The sequence below is a fragment of the Volvox carteri genome, assembly GCF_000143455.1.
Source record: "Volvox carteri f. nagariensis unplaced genomic scaffold VOLCAscaffold_17, whole genome shotgun sequence".
NCBI lineage: Eukaryota > Viridiplantae > Chlorophyta > Chlorophyceae > Chlamydomonadales > Volvocaceae > Volvox > Volvox carteri.
The window spans coordinates 1,879,183-1,896,664 of record NW_003307560.1 but is presented as its reverse complement, the minus strand read 5'-3'; the positions used below and the strand labels follow the sequence as shown (position 1 = coordinate 1,896,664).

The window sequence follows — 17,482 nt, the reverse complement described above, 5'->3', positions numbered from 1 at the left end:
CTTAGTTGTCGGGGCGCCTTGTCTTGTCCCTTGCCCCTTTGCTGTGATCTCGTCCCTTTTTCATCCTTCCTTGCCGTCAGTCGCGCTTGGCTTGCGCCGCCCGCCGCGCCAGGAACTGCACGCGCCAGGCCGCCTGAATTCCGATCACCACCGCCGTCCGCAGCACCCCAAAGACAGCGAGCCGCAGCAGCAGGCAACGGGCCAGCAGGCCCTGTCCATGGCCGTCCAGGAAGTAGTACAGCGCGTAGGCGGTTGGTAGCTCCAGAAAAATTAGGAGGGTCAGGAACAGCCACACGGGTAGCTGTGGGAGGCGGGTAGCAGGGAAACAGGCAGACACGTAGGTTGGTAGGTAGGTATGGAAGACGAATCACGAACGAGTGAAGCTGATGTCAAGGATAGACTGATACGCCAGAAGTGAATAAGGAGTAACTAACCAGTCGCGACTTGTGGAGGAGTCAGCCCAGGGAGGGAGGGAGGGAGGAGGGAGGGAAAGACGAACCACACACGATTGAAGCTGCTGCCAGGGCAAGAGAGTAGCAAACGTAAAAACTGACCGAAAGGCGTCCGTGGCGACTGTGACGACTGTGACCTTGGAATGACGAAGTGACGTTGATGTCGGAAATCCTACCTACCTAAGCCGCCAGAATTAAAAAGCTGAATAGTATAGCCAATCCGTAAAGAAGTAGGTGTAGAAAAAGTAGTAGTGAAGGCGGCGAGTAAAATAGTGTTGGCGTAAAGGTGGCGTAAAGTTGCTGGCCTGGAGAAAAAGGCTGATTTGCTGATACTGAAAGGCAGGGAGGAGGGAGGGAGGGAGGCAGCCCAGGAACCACCCCAGCCCAGCCCAGGAACCACCCCAGCCCAGCCCAGCCCAGCCCAGCCCAGCCCTCAGCTGACCGGACCCGACCTGTGCTGCCCTGCTTCAGCTTTCATCTGACCTGAGACCTGCCCTGCCCTAGTACCCTCACCCGTTCACTCTCTCACCTGCTCGAACACCGCCTTCGCAACCGCCTCATTGAACACGTCCACGCCCATGTGGCACAGCGGCAGCACGAAGGATGGCAGCGGCGCCAGGCCGCGGCTAAGCAGCGAGTGACACACGGCGCGCAGCCCCGTGCAGGTGACCACAGCGCCAAAGAGGCGTTCTGGCCGGCCGTCACCCAGCAGCCCAAACACCGCCAGAAGCAGCGCCTGGCCGCCCTGGTACAGCGCCATGAAAGCCGCCGCGGGGAGGCCGTCCTCGATGAATGCACGTCCCACGCTAAGTGACACGAAGACGAGTGTGATGCCGGCGTATAGCCGGCACATAGCCTGTGGAGCAGGGCCGAGGCCCCCCATGAAAAAAGGGTGGAGGTAGGCGATGGGGGATAAGGGAAAATTAGACGGGGATATGCCCCCCGGTCTCTGAGGTAGGGGGAACCACATGATGCAAGAAGCAAAGAATCAATGCTGACGTCCAAAGCCACGAATTACTCGAGTCCAAAGCGATGATGTAATCGCAGTCAGGTGGTGGTATGGTGGGGCGAGTGTTGAAGTACAGGAGGCATCTGGATCGGGAAACTGACCGCCGGAAACCTCACCCGTCCCGACCCCCCAACGCACACATATGCACCTGCAAACGTATGGTGGTATCCTGCCAAAACGCCTGCTCCATGTGCGGGGAAGCAAAGCCTGTGAGGCAGGCCAGCACCTGGCTGCCAACCCTCCCCAGGAATGTCGTTGTCCCTGACGAACCCGCCGGCGCTCCCGACGACCCGTGCGGTGGTAGTGGAGGAGGAGGCCCCGTAGCTGCAGCCGCCACCTGCCACTGTGACACTGCCGTCGCCTTGACGCATGACGACGACACTGGCGATGCCCCAACCAACGTCTGTTCTTGGGCACCTCGACGGTCCACTTGCCCGCTTTGGAATGAGTCCTCCTGCTCAGCGCAATGCTGTCCATTCGCCGACGGAGTATTCAGCTGCTCCGGCTGCCGCGGTTGCTGTTGCTGCTGCCGTTGTTGCTGCTGCTGTTGCCGCGGTTGCTGCTGCTGCGGTTGCAGCTGTTGCTGCTGCGGTTGAGCGGCAGTCCTCCGGCTAAGTATGGCTGTCGCTCTCAGGCTGACGGCAGGTGCGTCACCGCCGGCGGTACCGCTGCCAACCAACCTGCCAGTCGTCAACACCGGGTCCAGACCCAGTGACCGTCCTTCTGACTCCGTCTGCACCCTTGCCTCAGCGCCACCCGCCGCCGCAGCCACCGCCTCAAGCACTCTAGAGAACCGCCGGTAACGTAACGGTTGCGTCTGTGCAGATGACGGCAAGGATGGCAGGGAAGACGGGACGGCAAACGTGTCCTGACCGGGTGCGGGTGGCCGCAAGCGCAGATGGGGACCTTGAAGCACAGCCACAGAACCCGACAGGCTCTGGACGAGGCCCCCCGGGGATGTGCCAGGAGTATTTGGACCTGGGAACCCAGAGCCAGTCTCGAATCCCGGACCAGAGCTGTGCCGAAACTCAATTCCGACGCCGTTCCGGCCCTGGCGCTGACTCAGGAAGTGGTTGACGCTGGAGTTGACATTGACGTTGTGGGCATGTTGATGTTCCAGCAGCAGACTGGTACTGAGGCTAGGTCTCAGGGGAGGTCGCGTGGGGGAGGAGTCGTCAACCGGGGCAGCGCCCGCCACAGCAGGAGGGGAAAAAAAGGCAACGACTGAAGGGCTGACGAGTGGGGCCACCGCTGGCGATCCTACTGCTACTGCTGCTACTGCGGCGCCGTCGGCTGCACCGCCGCCGCTGCAAGTGGCGTCGACAGCACCACGGTGTTGTTGTTGTCGTTCTTTGCCACTAAGCGCAACCTGCGGTAGTGTACTGGATGTACTGGCGTGCATGGAGGAAGATGCCAGGGGTGTTGCTGTCCGCGGTATTACAATGGCGCGGACGTCACCGCTACTGCCAGCAGCCGTCCCGTTAGCTCGGTGCGAGGGTGGCGACGGAGGCAGCGGCTGCGGTGACTTCTGCGGCAGGCAAGGAGGATCAGTGAAGCGAAGCAGGTTTTCGAGCCGCGCCGCCACCTCGACCTCATCCACCGCCACCGCCGCCACCAACACGTCCTCGCTGCACAGCCGCAGCTGCCCTGCCGAACACGACGAGACCAGGCGCGCCGTATATGGCAGGGACAGCTCCAAGCAGCCCGCCAGCAACGTCACGGCCGTGTCCGCCAAGTGCTGCCGGAACTGTGCAGTAGTTGAGTCGCTACCATCAATGGCGGCGCCGCTGACATCATCGGGGAGTTCGATTGCTCCACTGCCGGCGAAACCAAGCCGCTGCAGCAGCAGGCCACGGATCACACGGTTGTAGGATAGGCAATTACCCACCGCCGCTTCCTCATCATCTTCTTCTTCTTCCTCCCCCTCCTGCAGCTGCACACATGCGGCTGTATCCAGCAGGAGTCCTAGGTCGCTGATGAACTCCCTCACGGCGATCGCTGCTGTCGCCGCCGCAGCCCCGATCTCGTCCAGTTCGCCAGCAGCAGCAGCAGCAGCACTAGTACCTGGAACAGGAGCCGCCGACGCCAAGGCATGAGCATCCGCGGACGATTGCGCAGCTCCCGCAACGCGGCTAGCCAGAATGCGTGTTTTTAGGTCCTTCAGCTCAGCAGCAACACCTCTAGCCGTTGCCATGCTCAGCACGCCACAGCCAGACTCGTTCACGTCGCGATCAATGACCGAACCGCCGACCATGCTCGTCCACCCCGGTCGAATTCGCCGAGCACAAGAGCACCTGCAGACCTCGTCCCGGTCACACGCACACGCACGTAGGAAAAGGACTGGCGCCGCGGCGGACAGGGGCTCAGTGACAAGCTGCGCAGGCATTGGCGGCTGGTGCTCCTCCTCCGCCTGCTGCAGCGGCTGCACCGCCCCCGCTGCTGCTGCGCCGTCTTTGAGTGATTTCCCACCCATCCTCAACTCCACTTGAAGCAGCGTTGAGTGCCGTGGAAGCGAGTCCAGCTGAATGATAAGTACGTCGCCCTCAGCACCAGCTGCCGCTGCTGCCAAATCCACGGCATCCGCCCAATCCATGCCCAGCCGAGGCATCCCCGCCGCCGCTGCCGCTGCGGTGTCGTGGATAGCAGCCGTGGACAAGCGCTGCAGCTGCTGTACCGGCAGAAAGCAGCCAAGGCATCGGACGGTACAGGTGTGTAGCCCGGCACAAGGTACAGCAACGTACAGTACCGCCGCTGCTGCCGGCCCTACACAGGGCGCCACGAGGCAGACCGGCGCCGCGTCTGGCTGCGTACTCGTAAGCCCCACTTCCTCTGTCACGGCCTGACCTGACCCGGCATGACAGAACCAGCCACCGCTCGTCTGTAGCGCCGGTCGCTCTGACATCCCCGCCGTCGCCGAGGCGGCAATGGTGGTGACGGCAGTAGTGTTAGTGTGTGATGATGAAGGCTCGCCTGTGCACCAGGATAGGAGGTCATCAGAAGGACCCGGCCGCGGCGATGTCAGTGCTGCCTGTGGCTCGTGGCCCTGCCACTGCAATCGTCGCAGCTGCTGGTTGACCTGTACCGTGACCATCGGCTCTTGGGAGGGGTCCACTAAACCCTGGCATTGCAAGTACGACAGCAGTTCAGCCACTTGGCCGTCGGAGATCATGGCATCTGGGTCGGCGGCGGCAGCGGCAGCGAGGCCAGAAGCGGTGCTGGCGTCCCCAGCCCTTCGGCCGTGCAGCTGCACCGCCACATTCTCGAGCATCGTGTAATCTAGCACAAGCTCCAGACAGCCAGGGCGCGCGGCGACGCTCTGCAGGGCCCAGCTGTATGGCAGCAGCAGCCGAGCAAGTGGCGCCAGCATGCTAGGCCTGAGCTGCTCCGGGTTGCTTGAGTGGAGCTTCATTCGGATGCGGCACGTCCCACCGGCAACAGCATGCGCCATTACTTCGGTGCTGTGGCTGCCCACCACAGCGTCCGTGCCCGGCAGTTGCTGCGGCTCACAATCCGCGCCAGCTGGCGGCACAGGCGACACCGCCGCTTCACGCGCTCGAACATGTCCAGCGGGCACGAGTGATGGCGCCGGGCGGCCATTTCCATCCCCCTGCACAGGCAACTGTGCCATGTCAAGGTCGTCATGCACGTGGCCAGGTGGCTTGACCGCTGCGGCCTGCGATCGGGTCGTTACGGCCAACGGCAGGTACCCTTCGACATCAACAGCCGTCGATTCAGCCACAGCAGGGGCGCTGCGGGCTGTGGGGCGGTGGACAGCACCCCGCATGAGGCTAGTGGCCGTGATCCCGGCGTTGGTTGTAAAGGCGGCCGGCATCGTGATGGGGATAGTGGTGGCTTCGGAGGCGGCGAAGGGCGGTTTAGCCGGAGTTTCTTGATAGGTTGCCCCACTGGGACTGTTCATAAGGAGATCTGGGTCATCGGCGATGATGGTCATAGACCGCTCGCCATCATCGCTGTGGAAGAAGAGAGGTTCCAGGGCACTCCCGTGATTGCTCCGCCCACCATGCAGGTCAGAACATGAGGCATTCGCGACGGCTCCGACGGCGGCGGCGGCGGCGGCAGCCGTACTGGTCATGGATCCGTCAACCTGTGGGGGCCTAACATGGCTGGGGGTAACACGGAGGTTGACAGGGGCTAGACGCTTGCTGGACCTGCCGCTGCGACTGGGGATGATGGTTCCACCGCTGCCGCTGCCGCCCCGCGATTTGCAAAGGATGCCGTCGGTATTAGCGCTGACGTTATCGATGCTCTTTGAACCGCCGGGATTGGCAGGGGTGGCAAGAACGGTAGCGGGCTGGGTGCTGCTGCCGTTGGTGTCGATGCTGGGGTAAACAACATCGCCGATGGTGGTCGATGGGACTCTGGAACTTGCAATAGAGGGTTCAGCGGTCACAGGCGGCTTCAGGTATAGGCGGTTCAGCCGCTGTGGACGGATGGCAGGGCTACTCGGCGGACCCGCTTCCCATGCTGTTGCAAGCACTGGTGTGGACATGCCTGGGTTAAATAGTAATCCATGCAAATGTTCAGCTCCGCCGCTTTGAGGGCTGCAGCGCCTGCGCGGCAAGGAAACACCCAGAAGAAGAAGCGTATTGGCAAATGTACTGGGCCTGACCAGCGCTCGCGTTGCTGCATCATTATAGTTGAATTGCCTGGACGAGGTGTGCACCCCGCATATCTGGACAGCGCTTACCGAGCATCTTCGTCCTCCAAGGTCAGATGAGAAGGGGAGGAGAGGGTCAAGGCGTTACGGGAGAGTGTTGTCAGGGCCGAGCTTGAACTTGAGGTAAGCCCCGCATGCTCCAGCACGCTTTTTGCATCTGCAGAAATGCTCACTGCGTTGATGAGGGTTGTATTCGGCATGTGGGCTTGCACCAAAACGCCCACAACAACCATATGACGCACCAACAATAGCAGAATCTTTAAGAGCCTCTTGTGCTTTTCCAGGGTGTTGCGCTGCAAGCTCTCTGACGTCTTGAACTTGGCTCGCTCGGCGGCTGCATTTCCCCCTCATTTCTTGAGCGCATCCTATCCCAGACCCATAGAATTAAAACTTAGATGCACGTACGTGAAACCGCTCAACTTTGTGCAGGATTTCTTCTTCGACGTGGGCCGAATTACGGTGCCGGATTGATTTTGCAGTTCCGTGAAGTCAATAAGAACGCGGTGGTTCGGATCAGAGAGCTTATCGCGCGGGAGCAGATAATCATAGTGATAAGGCCATGATACCAAGGACAGAAATAAGGCGATCAGAAATTATTATCTGATTTCGGGATCCGAGGGAACGCACGAAGCTAAAGCACAAAATTACATTTTACACAGCTACACTAGCAGACTGCTGGCGTCAATGGTGCAACTTGTTTTGACGTACGACAAATATGCCTCGTAACCGCACGCCGGGACCGGAGGCAGGATTCGTACCCCCAGACCACAAAGAATGGAATCTTCTGGACTCCCCCAATTCAGCTACACCGGTACTGACCAACCAAACCCGCCCCAGTTTTGCGCTCTCATTGTTCGCAACAATTCGCTCTGTCCGCTGCCTCCTAAGCACGAGCAGCCTTTCCCTTTCCCAGTCCTTTTCCCCCTTCCCATCTTCGCCCAAGATCTCCCTTCCCCTTTCCAATATCCAATATCTGAAGAACATTCGTTTCCTTGCCCGAGACCCCTTCCAGGAAGACGTTCATCTCGCACTGGATCCAGAACGTCCAGGGAAGCCAAATGCGAGTCAGGCATACAGACCGCTGCATAGGAAAGACGGATAGCCAAATACTGGGCTTCCACGTGTTCCATTGGAACCATTTTTATCCGCTTGGGCCATAGGCTGTTTGTTCCGAGCTCTGCACGTTTAGATAGCAAGGAATAACACTTGGCCTTAGGCCTTCATTTGTTTCGCTGCCCACGTTACCCATCACGTTACCCGTTACGTTCTCCGATGGAAACTTTCCTTGGATTTCTGAAAACTCCTGCCAAATAGTTTGTAGTTGAAAAAAGGCAGATATTTATCTAGGCCTAGTTGGTGTTAATAATTGGACGAGCCCAAACTCTGAGCTCCCACTCTCTCACATACATACATACATACATACATACATACATACATACATACATACAACCGGCAGATTCGCGGCCCTCGCACTGCGAGACACCGCCACCTTACTCCGCCACCTTACTTCGCCGGACATTCCAGCGACCAGCCGCCTTTTCGCTTCAGACGACGAAGCCAACAAATCCATCCCCCTCTTCCCCCTCGCCCATCTCCTCTTCGGAGGCAATGCTGGTCATGGGAGTGGTGGTGGTGGTGGTGGTGGTGGTGGCTGAAGCCGCCTCCAGCAACAAGAGACCAACTTGCTCATTAAGCAATACCTGAGGTACGGCAACACGCGAGGAGGAGAAAGGGAAGATCGGGGGGGAAAAAGAGCCGAAGAGCCGCCCAGTGAGCCTTACGGCCAGACATATTGACAGGCGGACGGACGGACAGGAAGACTGGCAGGCAAACAGACAAACAGACGGTCGTTCCCTCACACCTCCAGTCTCGGCGTAACGCCCCAGTAGTCCCGTAACGCCAGATATTCGCGGGCCGCTGACAACTGCTGCCGCCGCCAGCTTGGCGGCGGCGGTGGTGGCGGCGGCGGCGGTGCCACTGCTGACGGTGACGGCGACGGCACGGCGGGGCCTTTGGATTGCTGCTGCGCCACCTGCTGCTGTCGGACAGCCCGTATGAGCAGGTTTCGGGGCGTGTGCTCCGTGGACACGAACTCGACCACGTCGGTCCGGTAGCCCGCAACCCTTCATTACGCAAACACACACATACACACACATACACACAGGATAATTTTGATCTACCCGGGGGAAGGGAAAGGAAACGGGGGAGGGGAAATCGCGAGGTGTATGTGTCGCACGGATCGTTTTGGTTTGTTCGACCAGCTGACCTAATCAACGGGTGAAGAAGGTCATAACCGGATTAAAGACACGCACACGCGTCGTGTCAGATACGTATACACACACATACGTATGCACAATTTCACAACACCGAACCTCCCCCCCTGGGGGGTCCCCCCTACCTGAGCAGTTGTGCCCGCAACGAATCCGTTAGCAAATCCAACTGCCGTTGTTTGAGGATGCCGTGACGCAGGAGGGGGCTCCAGGGGGGTCGGGAGGTGGGGGTCCGACCGGACAGCTGTTTGTGAAGGTGCGCGTGACAGCATGGTACGGCGAGGATGAGCGGGGAGCCCTGAGGATGTCGTACAACAGGAAAAGAGGGGGAAGTAGGGGAGGGGATTGGCACCCACCCCGGGTAGTGGGATGAGATAAGTATGGTGTCGAAATGCATCAGAGATCCCCATCTAGGTTCCTCCTCCTCTGTGTGTGTGTGTATCATCATCGGCTGTAAATCTCATCGGGGGTTGGGTTCCACCCAAAGAGCCGCTCTCTCCCCGCAATCCCCCTTTCCCACCACGTCGTCACCGCCAGGCCGCTCATCCTTCCCTCATTCGTACTCTCCCTCCCCCCCGTTGAAACCCCCGGGAAGGAACCTTCCAGGGTTTTGACTCCCCCACGCAATCCCCCTCGCAGTCTCCCCCCAAAACATACACACACAGAGACATACATACATACACACACACCAGCGCCATCATTACCTGCTTCACGGCGAGGGCCAGAGCGTCGTCAGTGGCTGTGTCACACGCGTGAAGGGCGAGCACGATGTCGGGTGGTATGGCAGGACTGGCGGGTGGAAGGGGGGAGGGGGGATGTGTATGCGGGTGAGCGGGACGACGCGTGTGGGTGGGAGGCGGCACCCGGAGGGGAGGCGGTGTACGGATGGCCTGCCATCACCCCGTCGATATGGGTGATAGTCAAGGTGGTTGCAGTCGTGGTCATGGTAGTAATGGTACTGGTGATGGTGATGATGGCGGGGTTACACTGTCACAGCAACATCGTACATGTCCAGGGTTTAGACAAACGCGATTCGCAACTTCCTCCCTCCCCGGCCCCCCGCCCGCCTGAACACAGTACTGCCGTACTACAGCCCGTACTACCTGTACTGCCCAATGGGGGCCGTGTCGAACCGCGCCCCCTGGAGCCCCAGCTGGCGGGCGTGTTCGTTGGCCTTAGTCATCAGTGCGCCGTTCACATCCACACCCGTCAGCGTGGTCTGCAGGCCCAACACGTGGTTTAGGTAGTGGTAGGTGCCTGAGGGTGAGGTGGAGGTGGAGGTGGGGGTGGGGGTAGAGGGTGTTGATTGGAGGGAGGAAGGAGGGGGAAGGCAATTAATGAGGAAATCAACAGAAAAATATGGGTTCTGGTGCTGCTGCTGGCGGTGGCAATGGTGGCGGTGGTGGCGTTCCCTCTTTGTTTCCCATGCCCCCACCGTCATGGTGCCGACCCACGAACCTGTAATACACACCTGCCTAACTCCCCTCCCCTCCCCTCCCCTCCCCTCCCCTCCCCTCCCCTCCCCTCCCCCCAGGCCCCACCAAAGGTCAGGTGTGAGGAACCGCAGCCGCAATCCAGGATATGAAGCGCCCTCCGGGGACCCCCTCCGGGTTCTGCTTCTTCTTGTATGAATTGTCGTCCAGCGGTTGCGGTTGCCGCAACCACTGCAACCTCTGGTGCGGTGGCGCCATCGATGGCGCCTGCCCTTTGCTGCTGCTGCTGCTGCTGCTGTAGCTGTAGCTGCTGCTGTATGAAGCCCGTGTGACCTAGCAGCTTCAAGAACTCGTTCACTTGGCTGAACTTGTCCTGCAGGGGATAGGGCCCTCAGGAAACGCCGTTGAAAAATCGCCGCACTCACGAATGCTATTTAACGCCTTACATGTGCAACCTTTTTTCTCAAAAATGGACGCACGACTCTCTTGATTGGCAACACGAGAGGGGGGATTGGGACATCACCATCACCATCACCATCACCATCACCATCACCATCACCATCACCATCACCATCACCATCACCATCACCATCACCATCACCATCACCATCACCATCACCATCACCATCACCATCACCATCACCATCACCATCACCATCACCACCACACGACCCATTACAGAGGAAATATAAATATATACCACCGGTACAGACGGGATCGCACCCAAGAGTCCCAGCGACCCACGGGTCGCACCGACCTGCATGTTGGCCCGGATCCTGCCGTCCGCTGTTTGAAATCCGATTCGCTGCAGGAAGGGGTGCGGCTGGTTTGCCGGTATGGGGGTATCTTTGGTCCGGTCGTGCGACAGCGCTCGACCCGGCTCGGAAGTGACCAGGGCGGGACGACTCTTTTCGAAGTGGGTGAGAAAAAGAAAGGAGGAAGGAAGGGGGAGCAAAGGGGGTTGTTTGTTGCGGCTTTGAGGGAAAGTGAGGGGAGGGGAGGTGGTATGTGTATGGAGATGACGCGTGTAATAAGGCCCCACAGGGGAAGACAGTGGCATGGCATGGGAGGGAAGCAGGCTGCTGGACCCGGACAAGACGCCACACGGAAAAAAAGGCACACACCGTACACCGTACGTCATACATTGTACAATGTGGACACCGGGGGCACTCGAGAGGTTACTCAGGAGGGGCCGTGTACCCTAAACACACGCACATACATACAGACAGACACGGCTCAGATCACTCAAACACATAAATATACACACACGCGCGTGCAAGCACGAGTCACCCAATCCCCTACTTCCTTCCCCCCCTCTCCCCCTCTCCTTCTTTCCCATCTCTCTCACCCGCCCGGTAACCCGCCTGCCCACGCACCTAAATACATACATACATACATACAAACATACCTGGGGTGCGCCTCGGTGCACAATACCCTTCCCCCGTTTTGTAATCTGCGTTGCGGAGGGGGGCACTGCGTCACGTGCTGGTACCGCCACAAGAGAGCATGTAGGGGAGGAAAACCCGGGGCCGAGGATGAGGAGAGAAAAGTCAATGAGCTCGCCCACACGGCACGAACCCGGTGCTCTCCCCCGCACGCTCCTAACCCCCCTTAACATACATAATCCCGCCGCCGCTTCCCCCCCCCCCACCTGCACCGTCAAGTCCTGGCTGCTCGTACGGAGAGTGACGCTTCCCAGCCCACCCGCCTCCAGCAGCGGCCGGACCACGGCATCCACAGCAGCCACCGCTGCCGTACCGCCAGGGCCCGCGGCGCTCGCCGCCGCCAGGCCCAGCGGGTGGTTGACGGACGTACTTTGTCGTACGGTGAATGTCGTCACCTGAAGGCGGGACGGAGGAGGACGTCTGGGAAGGGAGATGCGTGTGTGTGTATGGGGGGGAAGAGAAGACACCATATCCGTCGTGCTCGAGCTGCAGCGGCAGTCGCCCGTGTGTGAATCCATGCGCGAATGCAAGTTCGTTCATGGAGCTGAGCAAGAACATACATACATACATACATACATACGGGAGAGGGAGAGGAGAAGGACGGGGAATGGAGGCGGTCACGTCGTGCAGGGAAGAACCCTTTTTCTTCCCTAGTGCCGCTCCGAGGTTGTAGGGTGCTGGAGAGCCGGGGGGAGGTGGGGTCGCTCGGACAGGGGAGGGGGGAAATGGCGGTGAGAGCGCCAAAAGGACGTAGGTCTTCTGGTGTTTGGGAGGTTGAGGTCTGGTGGTGGTAGCGGGGCTCGGATGAGGGGGAGATGTGGCCCGAGGAGGGCCATTCTATTTAGACACGTCTTCTCTGTGGGACTGGGTTGCTTGGTGAGGGACGAAGGTGAGAGCGGTGCAGTACGAGGCAGGGTGAATAGGTTTCTGGAGGACCAACCGTTCAGGTTAGTGGCGGTAAGGGGGAGGCGCCGCGCGGGCTACAATCCTCTCCCTGCGGTTTTCTGGAGGGTCTAGGAGCTGTGTGTCGTGGCAACGCTAACGCTTTGGTGGTTTCGCCGGACTATCCCGGGCCCCTGCAGTGGTGATCAGGCTTGTGCGGGATCCCTTTTCTTTATAAGGCTACTTCTCCCCTGGACCAGCCCAGGAAGGGACAGGTGGTGGAGGTCAGTTGTTTTAAGGTGGTTGCAAGACGTCTTGTGGTGTCGAGCTCTCTCAGCCTTTCTCTCTTGGAGGTTTTTAGTTGGCCTGTTAGGTATATCAGGAGCCCTCCCCTGCCGGGACTGTCTTAACCGAATTTGTGTTTGTTTGTTTGTTTGTTTTCCTCCCTTAGGATCCCGTTTTCGCTGGTGGTGTTTTGGGGGGTTGTTCAGAGAGCCTTTGACTTTGCCCTAGCTGAGACTTATGGACTCGCTCTATCGGGACCTGCGAGCCCTTCTTGGTGTGTTCAATGCAGCGCCATCCCTGGATGGAGGGCCTGCGGAGTGTCTGCTTAGAGTGTTGGCAGTCTGACTCGCGCTCGGGTAGCACGCATGACTGACCGACTTGTGCTGTGTGCTCCCGACCCTTGCGCTGTGTTTCGGCTTCGGCCCCCGGCTCTCTCGGCCCACAGTGTATCTAAGTCAGACATACATACATACATACATACATACATACATACATACATACATACATACATACATACATACATACATACATACATACATACATGAAGGCAGGTGGCTGGCAGAAGTTAAGGCCTGACTTCTGCTCCCGGAGGTTCCGGGTTCAAATCCACCTGCCGTCCCCTCGTTGTGTGAGGGGTGTTGGATTGGAAGGTGGCCCCCCATCTTATGGACGGTGTAGGACGTGATAATATCAACTTGCGAGCTGACCAGGAACTAAGTTGTGGCGCCGTTGATCCGCTAGATTTGGTTGGATGCTGGTGGTGAGTTGCTGAACCCAACGAATACATTCTGAAGTCGGATGGGTGAATGGATTGGGGTGCCCCTCTCGCAGGGGAGAGCAGGGAACTGCCTCCAAGGGAAAGGGGGCCGCTGGTGAAGCTATACCACCCTGTAACATCATACATGCATGTAGCTAGTTGAAGCCCTAGCGACACTGAGCCGCGGGAAAAATATAGGCAAAGTAGCGGGGATAGGCGCCGTGTGTGTTTTCCCGTACGGCGGAAGATTACCGATACTCCCTGCAAACCCCCGTCCGACCTGCAAGTGGCGGGTCCCCCCGAGCAGCACGGGACGCGCGGTGACGGTGTGCCAGGACTGAGCGGCGGCGGAAGCAGCCTGCGGCGTTGCATGGCGATGTACCAAGTGGTTGGCAATGGCGGAGGCAGCAACAGCAGCGGTAGGGAGGGGCCGTGGCTAAAATCAGCATGCCTGTCCCCCCGTGAGTCATCGCGGTTACGAAGCAAGTATCGATAGTGGCGGCAGTAGCAATAGTGGCGGCAGTACGGCAGTAGCAATAGTGGCGGCAGTACGGCAGTAGCAATAGTGACGGCAGTAGTAATAGTGATGGCAGTAGCGTTCCGGAGGTTCCCCCCGGTTGCACCCCGACAGCCTGACGATGGATCCTGACGGAACTCCTGTCGTACGCAAAGCCGGATCCAGTGTGGGAGACGCCGCCGGCCCCGGCCGCCACTGGCGGTGACGGAGGCGACGGAGGCGACTGTCCCAAGGACGCCGGTTTCGGCCGCAGCGAAGTCCGGCCCCAACCCGCCACCGTCTCTGCCGCCGCCGCCATCGGGATGTCCCTCTCATTCCCCCCCCCCCGCACACACAACTCGTGAACGCGGCAAGGTCACGCAGGGAAGGGGGGCTCTGAGGTTCCGATGTTGCTGTGTTTTCAAATCCGTGCCCACGACAACCGCAACGATAGAACAAGCGCTCTCTGGTTTGGGCCTGATTAGGCCTGACTTGGAATCTTTAGCCTTCATATCACAAAATGGAGACCTCGTTGGAAGTGTGTTGGGTTGTAGTCCGTACCTTGGTTCGTATCGTGAGCTCCGCAAATCCTTCCGCCTGCGCCAACGCGGCAATGACTTCCTGACGCCAGTCGTCCGGGACGGCGGCGGCGGCACCGCCCGCGGCAGAACGCTCAGGCTTGCTAGCGGGGGCTGTGGAGGGGGACGTGGAGGGGGTGGCTTCTCCGCCTGTCGGCGCCGGTGACCGCGCCGGCGCCGGGACAGACGATAGCGCCAGCTGGCGCCGGCATGTGTGAGCCCCCGGCTGGCGGTGGTGCAGAAATGGCGGTGGGGAGGAGAGGTAGGAGCGGGTGTGAGGGCTCAACAGCGTGCCCGTTTGCCGGAGGATGTTCAGCGGCGAAGTCAGCGGCGTTGCGTTGCGGGATGTCTGTGCTTGACTTTCAGGACGCCGTGGTACGGCGGACTTGCTGGAGCCGCCAGCCTGGCAGAAAACACCACGCCGAGGCCCATTGGGTTTGGATACTAGACCGCGACGTAAATGGTTGCTCATTATGGGTGTGGCCCTCGCATCTCGCGCGTGCACATTGAAGCGCGTAGGGGCTAAGATAATTGTTTCATACCTTTGTTAAGAGGAATCATTCAGAGTTCATAAAGAAGCCCCGCTGTGTGCCATGACTTGCTTGAATGGAGGTGGAGCCTCCAGTCCTGGTTTCGGAAACACAACCGAAGCATGACCGTACCAAGGCAGAACCGGTGTAGCATCTTGGCGCTTAGGTGATTTATAGAATGTATTAGTACATGATTTAGCTCCCGACGAAAACCATTTATTGAGCGCACTTTCCTGAGCTTTTTGTTCTTCACTTTGTAAGATTTATTTGTCAGCATTCGCTAGCTGTTTCGAGTTAAAGGGTAGATATGCAGCCACCAAAGGGGAGCCAACCCCATGTGCTAAGCAAACCCGTGGTGACCGAGGACATCGACAGCGTCCTTGCCGACTACGACGACGAAGCGGACGTGGCATTTGATAGCAAGGGAGCTTTTCCAGAGAAGCTTTTAGACGCTGACTTTTTCAACCAGTTTCCGGACGATTTCGATGAGACGGATATTGAAGTTCAGGGCTGACAGTTCGTGGAGGAGCACAGGAGAGTAGCTTTTATACCGTCTAAGATCTTGATAGCGCCACGGTTGGATGCAGATTGCAAGGCTCTTAAGTGGTTCGTGTGACTGCCGCAGATCAGTCTTGGTGCAGTACCCGGTAAATAAGATGGTTTATTTACCTTTGCGAGCTCGGGAATGTATGTCGCTTCTATGCGATGAGCCAAGTGGGCAAGGCGCAGGCTAAGGGTGCAAGGGGGGATTGGCCTAAACCCTCGTGACCCTTGGGTCATAACGCTGCGTTAGGCTCCGCGGTTGTGCCATGGTAGGCCATCAAAGGTGTTGATTGCTGAGAATGGGTTGTGGTCAGGTTGTGTTAGGCATCCGTGTGAGTCGAGACTTCCTGCGTGCAAGATCAAGCAGGCAACCCAAACTTGCCAGCACGTCACATGTAAGCTGGTGGTATTAGTAGGTATTACAGCGAGCCCCAGACCCCAGGTAAAAATTCGAAGGGCGCTGGGAAACCTCAGACAAAAACACACCTGCTGTTGGGTATGTTGGTCCGTAATCTTTGACAGCACATCTTCTATACCTTGAGCGAATCACTTTACACGAGGACTAACACAATGTCCTGAGGTCGCGTATGCAGACCCGTCCCCTTGGCTCGGCGGTCTCCATATATGTGCCACCTAGATATGTGCCATTGGAGCCTCTCGAGTCCTCAGCAACCTGCCTCATTCAACAGAGCGCCTTTGATCCAGTAGGATCATGGAATTTGTTCGCATTATTTATGCCTATTTCAACTATACGGCAGTTCAACTATACGCCAGATGCTACTACTGCTCACCAATCATGGCAACGCTAATCTTCGCTGCCTTCCTCATTAGACATGGACAACCAGCGACCACGCTACCGACTAAGCCAAGTCAAGGTTTGCCTGTAGGCATGTCTGGAAAGTTTTGCCAACGGACATCAGCCAGTACATGTCTCTGGAAAGGTAACCCCAACCATCATTTCTTGTCCTAGGTAGGTTGTTAATGGAACTCAACCGCAACGAACTCGGCAGCTGGTCAACCGTTGACTGCCATCAAAACGAGAATACTTGACGGTTCGTCCCTCTCGCACTATCACAACGTGATCGATAGCGTCACCCAAACCTGCTGCTCATCCAACATACTATCCCGCCTTGTTTATGTCGTTTAATGTACGTTGTTCGGTCAATCGTAATCAGCGGCTGCACACATGACAACCAAGTCAAACAGTGCTGCAGATATAACTTATAGCGATTGAGCTATGCCATGTGCGCCGAAGTCGCTTGCTCACCAAGGATTATAAAAACTGGAACACAGCCCCTTCCGGAACGAACGCGCGGAGAGCGCCGACGCTGAAAATGATGCTTCGCTTCACACCTTCATGTGTCTGACAGCGGGAAGGCCATGGCGCCGCCGGCAATCCCCTGCTGCTGAGGCATCTTTTCAGATGCAGTCATAGCACCCAGAGCAAACGGCTTGTCCTTTGCGTCCCGCTCGCCGCGGTCGCGCTCCACAGCCGAGGTTGCTCCGCTAGGCGGCATCTGCGCCACTAGAGCGGCAGCACGAGCTTGCTGCGCCAGCGACTGTGCGGCGCCCGCCGCAACGGCGGCAGCGCCCGCTGCCGAGGCTGTGACCTTCCGCCCAGGCACGGTGGCTAGAGATGGAGAGCTGCCGAACGCCATCTGCGAAGCACATGGGGAAATGGGAAGCTGTTTCAGCGGAGTCGTGAACAGCCTGTTTGTTACCAGAGTCAACCGCAGAGCTGAAAACCTGAGATGGGAGTGCTGTGTATGTGTCTGTGTATGTCTGATGAACTCACCGGCTTGGGGGCCAGTTCGGGTGTCCGGGCGAGGGGCCCCGCGGCCGATGCCAAGCGACCGCCAAGGGTGGGCTGGTGTGTCGGGAGGGGTGAGGCGGCTGTGGACACCATCATTGAGGCGTCCAAGTCGGGGATGGCGCGGCTGGTGGGCCCCGAGGCTACCGAAGGGCCATGCACCAGGGTCAGGTGGATAGAATGGAACTTGCGTTGCAGCCGCTCGACCTGCATGGACAGCCGTGTGTGGTGGAGCGAGTGTGTATCATGGCGCCGTGCGCATGGATTGGTTGAATCAAATGTGCTGCAAGCCCCACAATGCTCATCTTCCCAGC

General features: G+C 58.6%; 1 protein-coding gene across 1 annotated transcript; it reads right to left on the bottom strand.

The window, feature by feature from the left end:
* Window positions 1-76: 76 nt before the first annotated feature.
* Window positions 77-15,770, bottom strand: VOLCADRAFT_104625 (uncharacterized protein; the record flags this gene model as incomplete). The annotated part of the gene is made up of 16 exons (XM_002950082.1): window positions 15,485-15,770; window positions 14,269-14,511; window positions 13,492-13,569; window positions 11,494-11,682; window positions 11,251-11,295; window positions 10,600-10,749; window positions 9,951-10,215; window positions 9,513-9,666; window positions 9,114-9,198; window positions 8,538-8,707; window positions 8,001-8,262; window positions 6,170-6,183; window positions 2,102-6,032; window positions 1,610-1,930; window positions 982-1,308; window positions 77-301 (listed from the first exon to the last, which is right to left on the bottom strand). The coding sequence occupies exons 1-16, from the start codon at window positions 15,593-15,595 to the stop codon at window positions 77-79; spliced, it is 6,570 nt and encodes a 2,189-aa protein (XP_002950128.1). The 5' UTR covers window positions 15,596-15,770.
* Window positions 15,771-17,482: the final 1,712 nt, after the last annotated feature.